This window comes from Mesoplodon bidens (assembly GCF_964165515.1).
Source record: "Mesoplodon bidens genome assembly, chromosome: 2".
Classification (NCBI taxonomy): domain Eukaryota; kingdom Metazoa; phylum Chordata; class Mammalia; order Artiodactyla; family Ziphiidae; genus Mesoplodon; species Mesoplodon bidens.
The window spans coordinates 117,650,890-117,665,573 of NC_138177.1; the positions used below are offsets into that span (position 1 = coordinate 117,650,890).

The 14,684-nt window shown below is 36.6% G+C and overlaps 1 protein-coding gene across 1 annotated transcript in view; it reads right to left on the reverse strand.

Moving 5' to 3' along the window:
• Positions 1-12,191: 12,191 nt before the first annotated feature.
• The window catches only part of IFI44 (interferon induced protein 44), a gene marked incomplete at its 3' end in the record, with an annotated part of 28,755 nt that continues 26,262 nt past the window's right edge, over positions 12,192-14,684 (reverse strand). The window contains 1 exon segment of the mRNA XM_081214231.1: positions 12,192-12,724. Coding sequence (XP_081070357.1) covers positions 12,192-12,724 — 533 coding nt within the window.

Here is a 14,684-nt window from a genome sequence, read left to right on the forward strand (position 1 = left end):
ATTTGGGAGCCAGTTGTGAGTCTTTTCACTCAAATACTCCATTTCTTGCTAAAGGTATCTTCTCTGAAGCAACCTCTTGCCCCCATACTAGTATGTTTCATCTTAAGCTTTTTCTGTTAGAGAAACTCTGCAGAATTAATTCCTTTGCTAGAAGTACTCTTTCAGGGAAGAAACTGAATGCAGTTTCTGATAGAGGCAAGGAAACCGTTTCCCAAATTTGCTATACACATCAGCTTTGATTTTCCTTTTCCAAAGCTGGAAACATGTCTTGGAACTGGGGTGTCCATATAGACACCTAAAATGCATTTGTAACACTTTCCCATTTGAATTAAAAAGACTTGCATAAACTGATTATAATCTTGGGGGTGAATTTCTAGTTTTTTTTTTAACTGTCATGTAAATTTCTGAAATATAAAAACCTTACTCACAGTTGGATGTGTATTATCAAATGCCTTTATAATTTTATTGTCATTTCCCCTGTCTTTCTGTTTTAATTTCCTTATATTTCAGACTATTCTCTGGCTCGACTCATAGAGAAAGGATAAACGTCGGGATTCGTAGTGCTGTTTCAGCCAGACAGCCAGTCACTTACTTCATTACTGAACGTGTGAAAGAATCTAGTCAAGTCTTAAACTTGTTCATAAGTAGAAATCATTCGTTAACAATGGTAAAATTTCAACAACAACCAAAAAATCATGTCTCATTCCACATTCCCTTCTTGGCAGAACAGTACATCATATTAAATCATTTCTCATTCATGTTCAGTGTCTGCCACTTAAGGAAGGAGAAATATCAAGCAAGTTATTTCTGGAGCAAACGCTGAGAATAACCACGAAACCGACAAGCCATCTTCTCTTCCTTGATGATGAGGTGGTTATTAAGCGACTGAAATTGATTCCAGGAACAGATTGTCTGCAGAATATTTCCCCGAAATCCCATGTTACCATAATGCTGTTGTTATGGGAAAAGAGTACTGAATCTCCTGAGGATCCTGAATATCAGGAAGGACTTGATGCCCTAAGACAGGGTCAGCAAACAACAGCCATGGGACAATTTTGTACAGCCTGCAAGTGAAGATTTTTTTTTACATTTTAAATGGTGGAGGAAAATATCATAAGAAGAAGAATATTTCATCTTGCATGAAAACTATAAGAAATTTAAATATCAGTGTTCATAAATAAAATGTTATTAGAACACAGCCATTCCCAATTATTTACTTTTTGTCTCTGGCTGCTTTAATAATACACCAGCAGAGCTCAGCAGTTGCAACAGAGGCTACATGGTCCATTAAGCTGTAAATATTACTAACTGACCTCTACAAGAAAAGGTTGCTGACTCCAACCTGAAGGTCAAAACTGATGAGAGGCGAGGTGCTTCGAAATCCTTGGTAGAGTCTCCAACCCGAGACACCAATGAATGGGCTTCCAGGGAAAACAGAACCTGTGCAACCAGACCCCCACTCAAAATCTACAGCTCTTTCTTCCTCATACATTTAGTACGTTCATCGTCAGACACTGCTCTCAAGAATCTTGAGGTTCCCTTATTGCTGTTTCCATGGTGTGTTAGTTCACCTTGAGCTACACATGCAAAAAAGGGATGGCTTGTATTAGGTATTCCCCTTACAAATCTCAGGTCTCTGGAGGCTAGGTCCAAACAAAGAGTTGAAAAGCTCCAGGTATATACACAGAAAACAAGCTAAGGTTCTTCAAAGTAGGATCCTTCTTCACTGTGTAATATAGTATGAGGCCAAAAGCCAAGCAGATAGACGGTTTCACTTCTCCATAGTTCCATTTTCTTCAGGGCATTTCCCATGAAGTGATGAGTTCCTTATTATCTCTGAATTCCTTTTTATATTACTAGCCCAGTGAGACTAAAGCAAGCTTTAAGCCTCTGCTTTTATTTAGCTTTTGACTTTTAAAACTATTAATCATCGAGTGCCTCAAGGTGTAAAAGATGCAGAGAAAGAAGAGCTCACCTTGGTATATTTTTTTCTTATTTCTGTTTGACATGGTTTCTCTCCAGTGCCTTTAAATAGGTGTTTTTATTTATTGTTTCTTTTCTTATTGTGTCCAAATTTATTGTTTGTTCCAAGACAGGAAGTTTGTTCTGATGCAAGGTACTCTCTTAAAACCAGAGGTAGAACTGGGTTTTTTTCTCTTGTTAAAGGAAACAGTGGTCTCAAGTCTTTTTCTACTAGGATTGCCAAATGATAAATCTGTCTGCTTCATTCCAACAAAAAGTGACTTTAGGCTGGAAATCCTGGGAGGTGTCTTCCTAGTATAAAATATATTTTCACCGAGTATCCAAGGAATACACTTTACAATAGCAGAGATAATGTAATTGTGTGCCACAGAAGAGTCCAAACTATGACCTACATAAGAACAGAATTTTGTCCCAAGGACACCTTTAGAAAGCAAAATACCATTGAGATACTATAAATCTATGATAACTACTCATGTCTGAATTGCCATTGGATACCCTCAATTGTCCCTTCTATCATGTTTTCATGCAGATATTGAGCTCCAAGACAAAGTACTCAAAACTGAATTACTTCCATCTTTCCCTCTTCACTATTACCTCCTACTTTTCAGTAACCATAGGATGTTTATTTCCCCAAATTGTGGAAGTAGAAAACTTCAATATGTGGTTAGTTGATTTTTTAAAGACAGGCCTTGCTGTAAGCTAGTCATAGGCAGTGAGTGTTTTGATTCATGGAAATTCTAGAAACTCTTTAATTAACCTTATAAAAAGGCTGTTAACTTGAAACATCTTCCACAACAAGTAATACTTTCATAGATGGAATAGATCTGTCACTATTCCAATAGAGGAATAGGCTCATACATGGTGAAGTATAAGGAAAGAAATAGTAAAGATAAAAGCAGAAATAAGTGAAATAGAATACAAAAATATAATGGATAAAATAAACAAAACTAAAAGCTAATTTTTTAAATGACTAATAAAACTGATAAAACCCTAGTGATACATACCAAGAAAAAGTAGCATAAATTAAACTCAAAGTAAGTAAAAGTAAATAAATAACAAAAGATAAGAGTACAAACCAAGTAAATAGAATATAGAAAAGCAAAGGAGAAAATCAGTAGAACCAAAGCTTATTATTTGTAATAAGAGATGCATCACTGTAGACCTTAGTTTCATTTTAAAAGAATAATAAGGAAATATTATGAACAGTTTTATGCCAGTAAAGTTGGCCTGTGGACAATATACTTGAAAGATATGACTTATGGAAAGATATCCAAAATGAAATAGAAAACATAAATAGTGCTATAACAATTACAGAATTAGAATTTATAATCAAAATCCTTACCACAAAGAAAGTTCCAGGCCCAGAAGGATTCAATGGTAAATTCTATCAAACATTTAAGGAAAAATAATACTAATCTTATAAAAACTGTTTCAGAAAATCAAAGAGGAGAGAACATTTTCCAATTCGTGTAACAGTACCAAAATCAGACAAAAGAACTACATACCAAATTCCCATAAACAAAGACACAAATTTATAAATATATAAATGGAAAAATGCATAATGGCCAAGAATGGCTTATACTGATAATAAGGGATCAGTTCAACATTCAAAAATAAATCAATCACCATATAAATAAAATAAAGGGGAAAGAACCCCATATGATCATCACAATAGATGCAGGGGGAAAAAGTAGACAAAATTCAATTCCCATTTATGAGAAAAAACTTTGAAAACTAGGAGTAAAAGGGAACTCCTTCAACATGATAAAAGGCATCTTTGAGAACCCTGAAGCTAATATTTTTTAAAGTGAAAGGTTCAAAACTTTCTAGCTAAGATCACAAATAGATATCTATCTCACTTCTTCTATTCAAGCTTGTGATGGAGGTCTTAGCTAGCCAGTTTCACCAGGCAAAGATAGATAGTAGATAGATAGATGGATGGATGGATGGATAGACAGATAGATGATAGATTGATTGAGAGATAGATAGATAGATAGAGATAGAGGATTGATTGATAAAGGCAAGGCATAAATATTGGAAAGGAAGACTAAAAACTGTCTTTATTTGCCAGGACATTATCATATACACAGTAAATTTCAATGAATTTATACAAAAGGTACTAGAACTAATAAATAAAGTTAGCAAGGACACAGTCAATAATACAAAAATCAACTTTATTGCTGTATAATCACAATTTAAAATTTTAAAGTAAAATTAGAAACTAACATAATTTACTAGAATATCAAGATATGAAATACTTAGGAATAAATTAAGCAAAAATAAGGGACCAAATTTGTACAATGAAAACTATAATAATTTGCAAAATTAAAGAAGATATAAATAGATATACTGTGATAGTGGCAAATATTGGTCTTTAATTTTATTGTTTTATCTTTGACAGATTTTGAAATTAATTTTGTTATGACCTCATAAAACAAGTTTGGAAGTATTCCCACTTTATACTTTCTGTGTGTAAAAGTATGTAAGATATTTTGAAGAATTCACCTGGGAATGGAGTTTTCTTTGTGGATGAGTTTACTTTTCAAAATTTAAATATTTAATAGCTTAATTAAGGATTCAGCTAGGCAGAGAGAGCAAATCCCCCCTTCCTCCACCTTTTTATTCTATTGAAGCCCTCAATAGATTGGAATATGCCTACTCATGTTGTGGAGGGCAATGCACCTCATTCAGTCTATTGATTCAAATGCTAATCTCTTCTTGAAATAGTTTCACAGCCATAACCAGAAATAACGCCTAACCAGACATCTGGACATCTCTTGATCCAGTCAAGTCATAAAAAGAACTATCATATATAGATATGCTACATACACCACAATTTGTTTATTCATTCATCAGTTGATGGGTTTTGCTATTATAAAAAATGCTGCAGTAGGGGCTTCCCTGGTGGCGCAGTGGTTGAGAGTCCGCCTGCCAATGCAGGGGACACGGGTTCATGCCCCGGTCCAGGAAGATCCCACATGCCGCGGAGCGGCTGGGCCCATGAGCCATGGCCGCTGAGCCTGCGCGACCGGAGCCTGTGCTCTGCAACGGGAGAGGCCACAACAGTGAGAGGCCCGCGTATCCCCCCCCCCAAAAAAAAATGCTGCAATAAACATGAGTATATAAGTCTTTGTATGGACATATGTTTTCATTCCATTAGATAAATACCTACAGTGGGATTGCTGGATCAGATAATAATATATGTTTAATATCATAAGATGATACCATACTATCTTCCTAAGTAAATGTGCTATTTTGAATTTCCACAGCAAGGTATGGGAGTCTCAGTTGCTTCACATCTTTGTGAGAAGTATTATCCATCTTCTTCATTTGAGTCATTCAGGTGAGTCCGTAGTGGTATCTCACTAAAGTTTTCATTTGCATCTTCTTGATGACTACTGATGTGGATCGTACTTTGTGATTATTGGCCACGTTTGTGAAGTGTCTGTCAAACCTTTTGCCCATTTAAAATTTTTCTTCTCTTTAAGAGTCCTTTATATGCTCTGGATAAGGTCTTTGTTTACTTTTCTGGATATCAGCCTTTTGTTGATATAGTTTCAATTTTTTTCTCTCAGTCTGTGGCTTTCTTAATAAGGTTCAAAGAAATTGAACAAATTTTGATCTAACCAGTTTTCCATTTTTTTTTCTCTTATGTGATTTTTGGATCCTGTTAAGAAATCTGCCTAACCCAACATCATAAAGATTTTGTCTTAAAGCTTTCTTCTAGAAATTTAATACTTTTAGCTCTAACACTTAACTTTATGACTCATTTTGAGTTCATGTTTGCATATGGGGTGAGGTAGAGTTTCTTTTCCCCATGCATTTGTTTATCCATTTATTCCAGGATTGTTTTTTAAAAGCTATATTTTCCCATTAAATAATTTTGGAACATTGAGTGGAAATCACTTGAGCATTTAAGTGTGAGTGCCTTTTCTGATGCATTTTCATAACTCCTGCAAGAAAATATCACACTACAAGAGTGGGTCACCCATTTGAGCCTAGGTAGAAGTCCTCTTAAATGAGTCATTTTTAGGAAGGACTCTCAGAGATGGAGGCAGTTTTTGTTGAAGGCTGATACAGCCAAGATCCCTGATTCTCCACTGCTGACATATGCAGGTACTTTGTGGTAGGCACCTGAGAAGAATGAAGTAAATGATGTTTTTCTTCAGATATTTTAAACTTAGTTTTACAGTGCACTGATCACTTTCCTTAACTTTGATTTTGGTAAAGGGATTTGATTACCCTGAAGTGTCATGTAAATTAATAAATGATGATTCAAAAGAGTGGATGGATTACAATTAGACCTTATGAGTCTTTGTCTCAAAATCCTGTATATTATTCTAAATTTCTGAAATATATGTATAATAACTGGCATTAAGGGAAAACAACAATAATAAATGTTGTGCAGGGAAAACATAGTTAATGTATTGTGGTTTTATTATTTACACTGACTCTAATGCAACCGATTCATTTTGTGACTAATAGCAAAAAAGAGAAAACATGAAATGAGCAGCTGAACAGAGCCACCTAGCCATCATCCTGATCAACGATCACTGTTGAAGCTCCCAGGGAGCTGTGAGATCATTCTTTCTCAGTGCAATCGGGTTCCCAGTTTCCCAGTCCTCTCTCCCACTGCTCTGCCTTCTTCTCACTCTCCGCATGGACTGTCATTCTCCTCTCCTCCCCCTGCCCAGGTCTCATTGTCAATTATGAACTTGTCTCTTCTTAGTCACAGACTTAACCTGGTTGAAGTAATGATATGATATTCTCGCTTCTCTGGACATACAGTGATGTCATTTGAGCCCAAAAATGACAGACTGGAACCAATTACAGATATTTGGTGCATCACTTGGTAATTTTAAATGATGTATGAAAACAGTATAAACATGGATCGATTTTTATATCCTACTTTGATTCTACTTGGCCACAAATTGTGATAACACTTGTTTCGAATAGAAAACTATGAAAAGGTGAGAGAAAAGTCACAGAAGGATGGTTTGCAACTTAAGGTGTCAATGTCCTTTTTTAAGGATTTCTCCCGTCTCTCGCACAGTGAAGATACTTTCAACATCAAGTTATATCACTTAGAACCTCATGTGTCAGAGGGATATACTTTATAGTTTTAACTGCCTGTCCCATATATGAAAATATTTATATCAGGATTTTTATCATTATAATGTCACAGATTTTCAGACCTGGAAAAGAGCTCACAATTAATCTTGTGAAGTCCAAGCTCCTAACTTTACAAATGAAAGAACTAAATCTTACAGAAGTAAAGAAATTAACCTCAAATCTCAGAGCTAGTTAACAATAGAGCAAAATGTTGACTCTATGTTTCCAGAGTACAATTTTAATGTTACACCCCTCAAACTCTGGAATCTGGAACAATACCCTACACAGTGGAGATTCTAATGAATAATAATCATGAAGGTTGGAAGGAATCAATTTTCTTGACTACAGCTAGGAGCCCATTCTTATAACTTACGATTTACATGATTTTCAGGGTAAGCATATTTTCCATGCATATGGAATGCATAGAAAATGTAGCCCAGATGAATTCTAAATGTTTTAAAAACAAAATATGCCTGGGAAAGGAGCAAAATTAGAACAGTAAAGGAATAAGTCTCAAAAACAAATAGTCTGAGACTCCTGAAGAATATCTCAAGTTTGTGGAGATTACAGAATAGTTTCAAGTTTCTAGATACTGAGATCTTGGAATGACTGAAGACTGTATGTTGAAATGCATGCCCTTGGCATTGCTGTGATGCAGTTAGACTATGTCATTTTAAACTAAGCTGGGCCCTCAACAGCTCCAGTCCACATCCCTGAAAGCAACTGGCTCACCATCCAGCTATCAGCGTGACCGAACTTTGTCCAGAATGACCTACCCAAGACACTTGCACAGTTCATGGTACATGGATGCTCAATACAGAATGGTATTAAACAGGTGAATTTATCTCCTCCTACAATGCTGGGAAAATTGAAGTTTGATGCACTGGGAAATATGTGGTTTGAAGCTACAGATACCGTGGTTACTGACCAACCCTAACATTTGTGTTAATAAATCATAACCACTGGTTAAGGAAAAGCATACTGGCCATAACTTTCTCACCCTCTGTAGCCTTGTTCTGAAAAAGAGATGGAAACCTTCTATATTTAGAAGAAGAAAATGATCTTTTAAAAATAATTCAATGCACTTTTTTTTCCCCTAAATAAATTAGACTCGTGCCAGGATGGTGAATTCTCCAAAGAGGGTGAGGACAAAATCTTGACATCCATTGTAGTTTCAATCTCTCCATGCCACAGGGAGAAAGTTAGCTCCCATTTCTGAGCTAATGGAAGTCCTTCCTGGTGTCCAGAGGGAGATAGTGTATGCCATGGTCCCTGGGCTATAAGTGGAGGCAAGACCATCTTAGGTAATGTCCTCACAGTTCACAGTCCACACTGATTTTGGCACTAAAGAAAGTGTTGAACCTGTGGGGATTTTTAGTCAAGCAATAGTCAAATATGTTTTTAATATTAAGAGAAAAGGACCTATACTTAAATCACTATAATGTAAGGCAAAAATTACTGCTACAAGAGAAACATAGTCAAAGTACTATAAAGTACCGATGGAATACTCTATTTAACTGATAGTAAGAGAAAAGTTTTAAAATGGTGTGGCATTCCGACTGGGCTTTAAACAATTGGTTAAATTCTAACAGGAAAAAAGCATAGAGATTGTGTTCTGTGTTGCAGGAATAGTAGTAAAGGCATGACAGTTACCCTGTGTTTAGGAATGGCCAGAAAAACAGAAGTAGGAATGTAAGTTGTGAGGAAGAAAAGAAGTTAGAAGATGGTCAGCTGTATTTTTGCCTTCAGATCTATTCCTCAGGCTTGCATCCAATTCCACTGCATATCATAGAAAAGCCTGCCCCTGCAGACTGCTTTATCAAGGCTCCTACCTCATCTAGTTTACAGCTGAGTTTGGCCAGTGGGAGATACCTCCTAGAGACTGGAGGGCAGTAGTGCAGAGATCTGGGCTCTGTCTGCTCCTTTCTCACTCTTGGGTGTGACCTCTGACAGCAACTATGTCTTCATGTCTCCATCTTCCATGGGACAGTCCACCCTGTGCAGTTTCACTTCTCACCAGGAAGCCCCCACTTAGTTGAGTTTCCTCCAAAGAGCTTTGGCTTCTTGGTTCTGGTAACACCATCTCATCACATTGCCCTCTCTGCCCTAAGGGTGATAGCAGCTTCCTCTTTCACCTGAAGGAAATCAGGATATGTCACCCCAAATACGCCTCTCTGACATAAAAATTATTTTGAGTTAAAGTCAGCTAAGAAGTAGGAAAAGCTCTCTCTACCCTCCCCTTTTCTGTCTGAAGGCAGGATACAAATTCTCCCTTTACTGGAGACAGACTCTTATCAGCTCAGAGACAGCACCAGAGCAATCTGCAAACAAACCTCACTTTATTAGTTTCCTCCTAAATATTTACCTTCCCACAGTTTGCCATCCTTAGAAGCCTAAAACTGCTTTCCTTTGTCCTGCCATTTCTCTACAAATGTATTGTTCTTTGTTGAAGATGCTATATAAGCTGGAGTTCTAAGCCACAGTTCTGAGTTACTTTTCACTGAGGTTTCTCCTCCATGATGTGCACAGTACAGGTAAATAAATTATTTTCCTCTTGTTAATCTTTTTGTTAAGGAACCCCAGATGAAAACTTAAGATCAGCAAAGGTAAAGCTTTGGCTCCCCTAAATGGCTAACCTATGGCTTGTTTCTCTATCCTTCATTTGACTTCTCAGCTTTCCCATCACTTTGCTTAAAAGACCCAGAGTTGCTTCTATTTTCTGCCAGGAGTCTGATAAGTACAGATGGCCATTAAGACTGACTTTGCTCCACCTTTCTTTACCTTTCCCTACCTTAGTCCTCTACATTTAAAAGTACAGCTGACCCTTGAACAACGCTGGGGTTAGGGGTGCCAAGACCCCACACACAGATGAAAATTTGAGTATAACTTTTGATTCCCCCAAAACTTAACTACAAATAACCTACTGTTAGTGGAAGTCTTACCAATAACATAAACAGTCAGTTAACACATATTCTGTATGTTATATGTTTTATATACTGTATTCATTCAATAAAGTAAGCTAGAGAAAAGAAAATTTTATTAAGAAATAAAGAAATTAAGAAAATTATATGGAAGAAAAATACACTTACAGTACTGTACTGTATTTATCAATACTATAAGTTTACATGGTTTGCTTACAGGATGAATCATCTGTCTGACAGTATGTATATCAATATTGTCTTATATGATACAAAACACAATAGATGTTCTATGTATTACTATCACTAGCCTTCACAATGAAAAGATAATGTGAAAAATGCATATTTATTTACAAGTATAATGATTCGTGCATTGATAATGAAGAAGCAGCAGTATGATTTCTTCATGGTAGCCTAGCCTATGCACTAGTGAATGAATCATTATAAAATTTTATGACATACAATACTATAGTCTTATTCATAATACAGTATTAGAAACATTGTTACTTTTTTTTTTAGAAACCACCTACCTGTGATGATAGGCTGATACACAGTTTTTCCAAGAATGAGAGAGAGGGGCATACTGTATGGTAATGTAATTCTTTGAAAGCAAAGTTATAAAACAGTAAGAAAACTAACACACTGTCAATTTTATGTTAAATATTACTAACCTTATGCCTATGTAAGATATGCTGTCCATTTCAATATAAGTCTGGTGCACCATGTTCTACCCGATGAATACTTAGGTGATGTTGATGGTGATGACACAAAAAGCTCTCCTATGGTTCTTGTCATACGGTTACTAGATTTTCACATGAAGACACTCACACACACACAGCAGATAAGTTCATTAACTGTACGGCATGATGATCATTTACTCTTCGTTAAGTGGAAGTGGATCATCATAAAGGTCTTCACCCTTGTTGTCTCCACGTTGAGAAGGCTGCGGGGGAGGAGGGGTTCGTCTTGCTATCTCAGCAGCGGCAGAGAGGGAAGAGATGGAGGAGGGGGAGGGGGAGGGCAGGAGAGGCAGGCACACTCTGTGTAACTTTATGGAACTACATGGTAATTTCTGTCTGACTTTTGCTTTTTAATTTCTCTAAAACTGTTTCTAGATGGAATCAATCCCCCTACTGTTTTTCATTTTGGTTTCGGTACCCATTTTATAGAAGGGCCCATCCACGTCGTAAAAGAATGCAAAAGCAGTCTTGAAAAATCAGAACACTTCCAACGGAATGTCCAATGTCAGTTTGTTTGCTGGCACTGCTTCTTCTACATCTTCTTCCTAATTGTCTGGCCCTGGTTCAGAAGCATTCAGTCATCTTCTGTTAATTCCTCTGGTGTGGTGTCTATTAGCTCTTGAATTTCTCCAAGATCCATATTTTGAAACCCTTTACTTCCCACCTTTTTTGTCATAGCCACAATCTCTTTCAGTATTTCCATGACTGGTTCTGTCATAAATCCTGTGAAGTCATGCACAACATCTGGACAGAGTTTTCTCCAGCAGGAATTTATTGTTTGGGGCTTGATGGCTTTCACAACATTTTCTATAATAACAATAGCATCTTCAGTGGAAGGTGTAATCCTTCCAGACTTTCATGATGTTCTCTCCATCAGGGTTCTCTTCCATAGCGCTGACAATCCTTTCCATAGCATACTGTGTGTGATGAGCCTTAAAGGTCTTTCCGACCCCCTGATCTAGAGGTTGACTTTGAGATGTTGTGTTTGGTGGCAAGGAGACCACTTCAGCAACTTTGATGTTGAACTCATGAGGCTCTGGGTGGCCAGGGACCTTGTCCAATATCAAAAGAATTTTAAAAGGCAATCCCTTACAGGCAAGGTATTTCCTTCAGGGACAAATCATCGATGGAACCAATCCAGAAAAAGAATTCTCATGGTCCAGGCCTTCTTGATGTACAACCAAGACAGACAGTTGGTGTTTATCTTTTCCCTTCAAGGCTCAGATATTAGCAGCTTTGTAGATAAGGGCAGTACTTATCATAAACCCGACCGCATTTACACAAGCAGTAGAGTTAGCCTATCCCTTCTTGCCTTAAATCCTAGTGCTCGCTTTTCTTCCTTACAAATAAATGCCTTTTGTGACATTTTTTTCCCCAGAATAGGGCACTTTCATCTGCATTAAAAACCCATTCAGGAAAAAAAAAGAAAAAAAAACATTCAGGAGAATCCTTTCTCCTCAATGATTTTCTTAATGGCATCTGGGAATTCATCTGCTGCCTCTTGGTCAGCAGAAGCTGGTTCTCCTGTTATCTTGACCTTTTTTAATCCACACCTCTTCCTAAAATTATCAAACCATCCTTTGCTGACATTAAATTCTACAGCTTTAGATCCTTCACCTTCCTTTGGCTTTTGGTTGTCATATAATGATTTAGCTTTTTTAAAAAACTGTAGATATGCCTGTACCCACATAAAAGCTGCATTTTCAATACAAGATAAAAAGGTATTTTGCAAAAAGTGCAAGGTTTTCCTGCCTGCTGATGTAGCTGCAGCGATGGCTTCATGATTTTCCTTTTCTTTTTTTACAGTGGTCCTTCCGCTGGATTCATTTATCTTAAAATGGCAGGCAACAGCAGCTGCAGACCTCAATCTAGGGTACATACCCAGCCATTCAAATTTTTCTTGTAATATCATGACTTTTCTCTGCTTCTTGGGAGCACTTCCAGCCTCACTAGTGGCACTTTGTATGGATCCTATGGTGTTATTCAAGGTTTACAGTATTGCACTAAACATGATGAAAACCATGCAAGAACTGGGAGAGATCACTTTTTACCATGATACAAAATTTACCAGAGAGGAACTGCACATGCAGAGATGATTAGCATCACTTGGCATTTTACACAATACTCGCAACATCTGAGCTCACCTAAACAGCAACAGGAGGTGGCTATGAAATTAATATGATAGCACAGTATGTACTGCAGTTAATTTTACACAGTTACAGTTTAATACCGCATCTTTACATTTGTTTACATTTCTCTTGGCTGCAAATGGCACCAAGTAGAGTCTGTAAGTGTTTTATGAATAAGTTTTGATAAATGTTAACTTTTTATAATACATTTGTGCATATTTGATGGTTGTAAATGATAAAATAGACTAGTATCTATATATATTTTATACATTCATGACATACTTAACTTTTTCTTCTTTTTTTTTTATATTTCTAGACTACACTGTTTGTCTGCAAGTTTTTTCAAATTGGTGCAAATCTCCCCCAAAATTTCCAGTATATTTATTGAAAAAGATCTGCATATCAGTGGACCTGTACAGTTCCAACCTGTGTTGTTCAAGAGTCTATTGTAGTTGTTTTGTTGTTGTTCTCAACTGATTTTCATGAATCAGGTTCACATCCCATCAATCTTCATGTTTTCTAATCATTTCATTTAAACTCCCCAAACATTATTGAACATCTATTATGTGAAGAAACTATACTAATTGAACTGCCCACAAAGAGCAGAGTGCCAGGGACATGACCATATAGCTAAATAATTAACATATAGTGTGATAATGCTTGAACAGTATCTACAAAGAGTCAACAGAATGCAAATGACAGAGAAATCAATTCTTATTTTTTATTTAATCTTATTTATTTTTTGTAGAGCAGGTTCTTATTAGTCATCCATTTTATACATATTAGTGTATATATGTCAATCCCAATCTCCCAATCCATCATACCACCACCACCACCCCGTCACTTTCCCCCCTTGGTGTCCATATGTTTGTTCCCTACATCTGTGTCTCAATTTCTGCCCCGCAAACCGGTTCATCTGTACCATTTTTCTAGGTTCCACATATATGCGTTAAAATACGATATTTGTTTTTCTCTTTCTGACTTACTTCATTCTGTATGACACTTTCTAGATCTGTCCACGTCACTACAAATGACCCAATTTCATTCCCTTTTATGGCTGAGTAATATTCCATTGTATATATGTACCACATTTTCCTTATCCACTCATCTGTCGATGGGCATTTAGGTTGCTTCCATGTCCTGGCTATTGTAAATAGTGTTGTAATGAACATTGGAGTGCATGTGTCTTTTTAAATGATGGTTCTCTCAGGGTATATGCCCAGTAGTAGGATTGTTGGGTTGTATGGTAGTTCTCTTTTTACTTTTTTGAGGAACCTCCATACTGTTCTCCAGAGTGGCTGTATCAATTTACATTCCCACCAACAGTATAAGAGGGTTCCCTTTTCTCCACACCCTCTCCAGCATTTGTTGTTTGTAGATTTTCTGATGATGCCCATTCCAACCGGTGTGAGGTGATACCTCATTGTAGTTTTGATTTACATTTCTCTAATGATTAATGATGTTGACCAGCTTTTCATGTGCTTCTTGGCTCACTGTATGTATTCCTTGGAGAAATGTCTATTTAGGTCTTCTGCCCATTTTTGGATTGGGTTGTTTGTTTTTTTTAATATTGAGCTGCATGAGCTGTTTATATATTTTGGAGATTAATCCTTTGTCCATTGATTTGTTTCCAAATATTTTCTCCCATTCTGAGGGTTGTCTTTTCGATTTGTTTGTAGTTTTCTTTGCTGTGCAAAAACTTTTGTTTCATTAGATCCCATTTGTTTATTTTTGTTTTTATTTCCATTATTCTAGGAAGTGGATCAAAAAAGATCTTGCTGTGATTTATGTCAAAGAGTGTT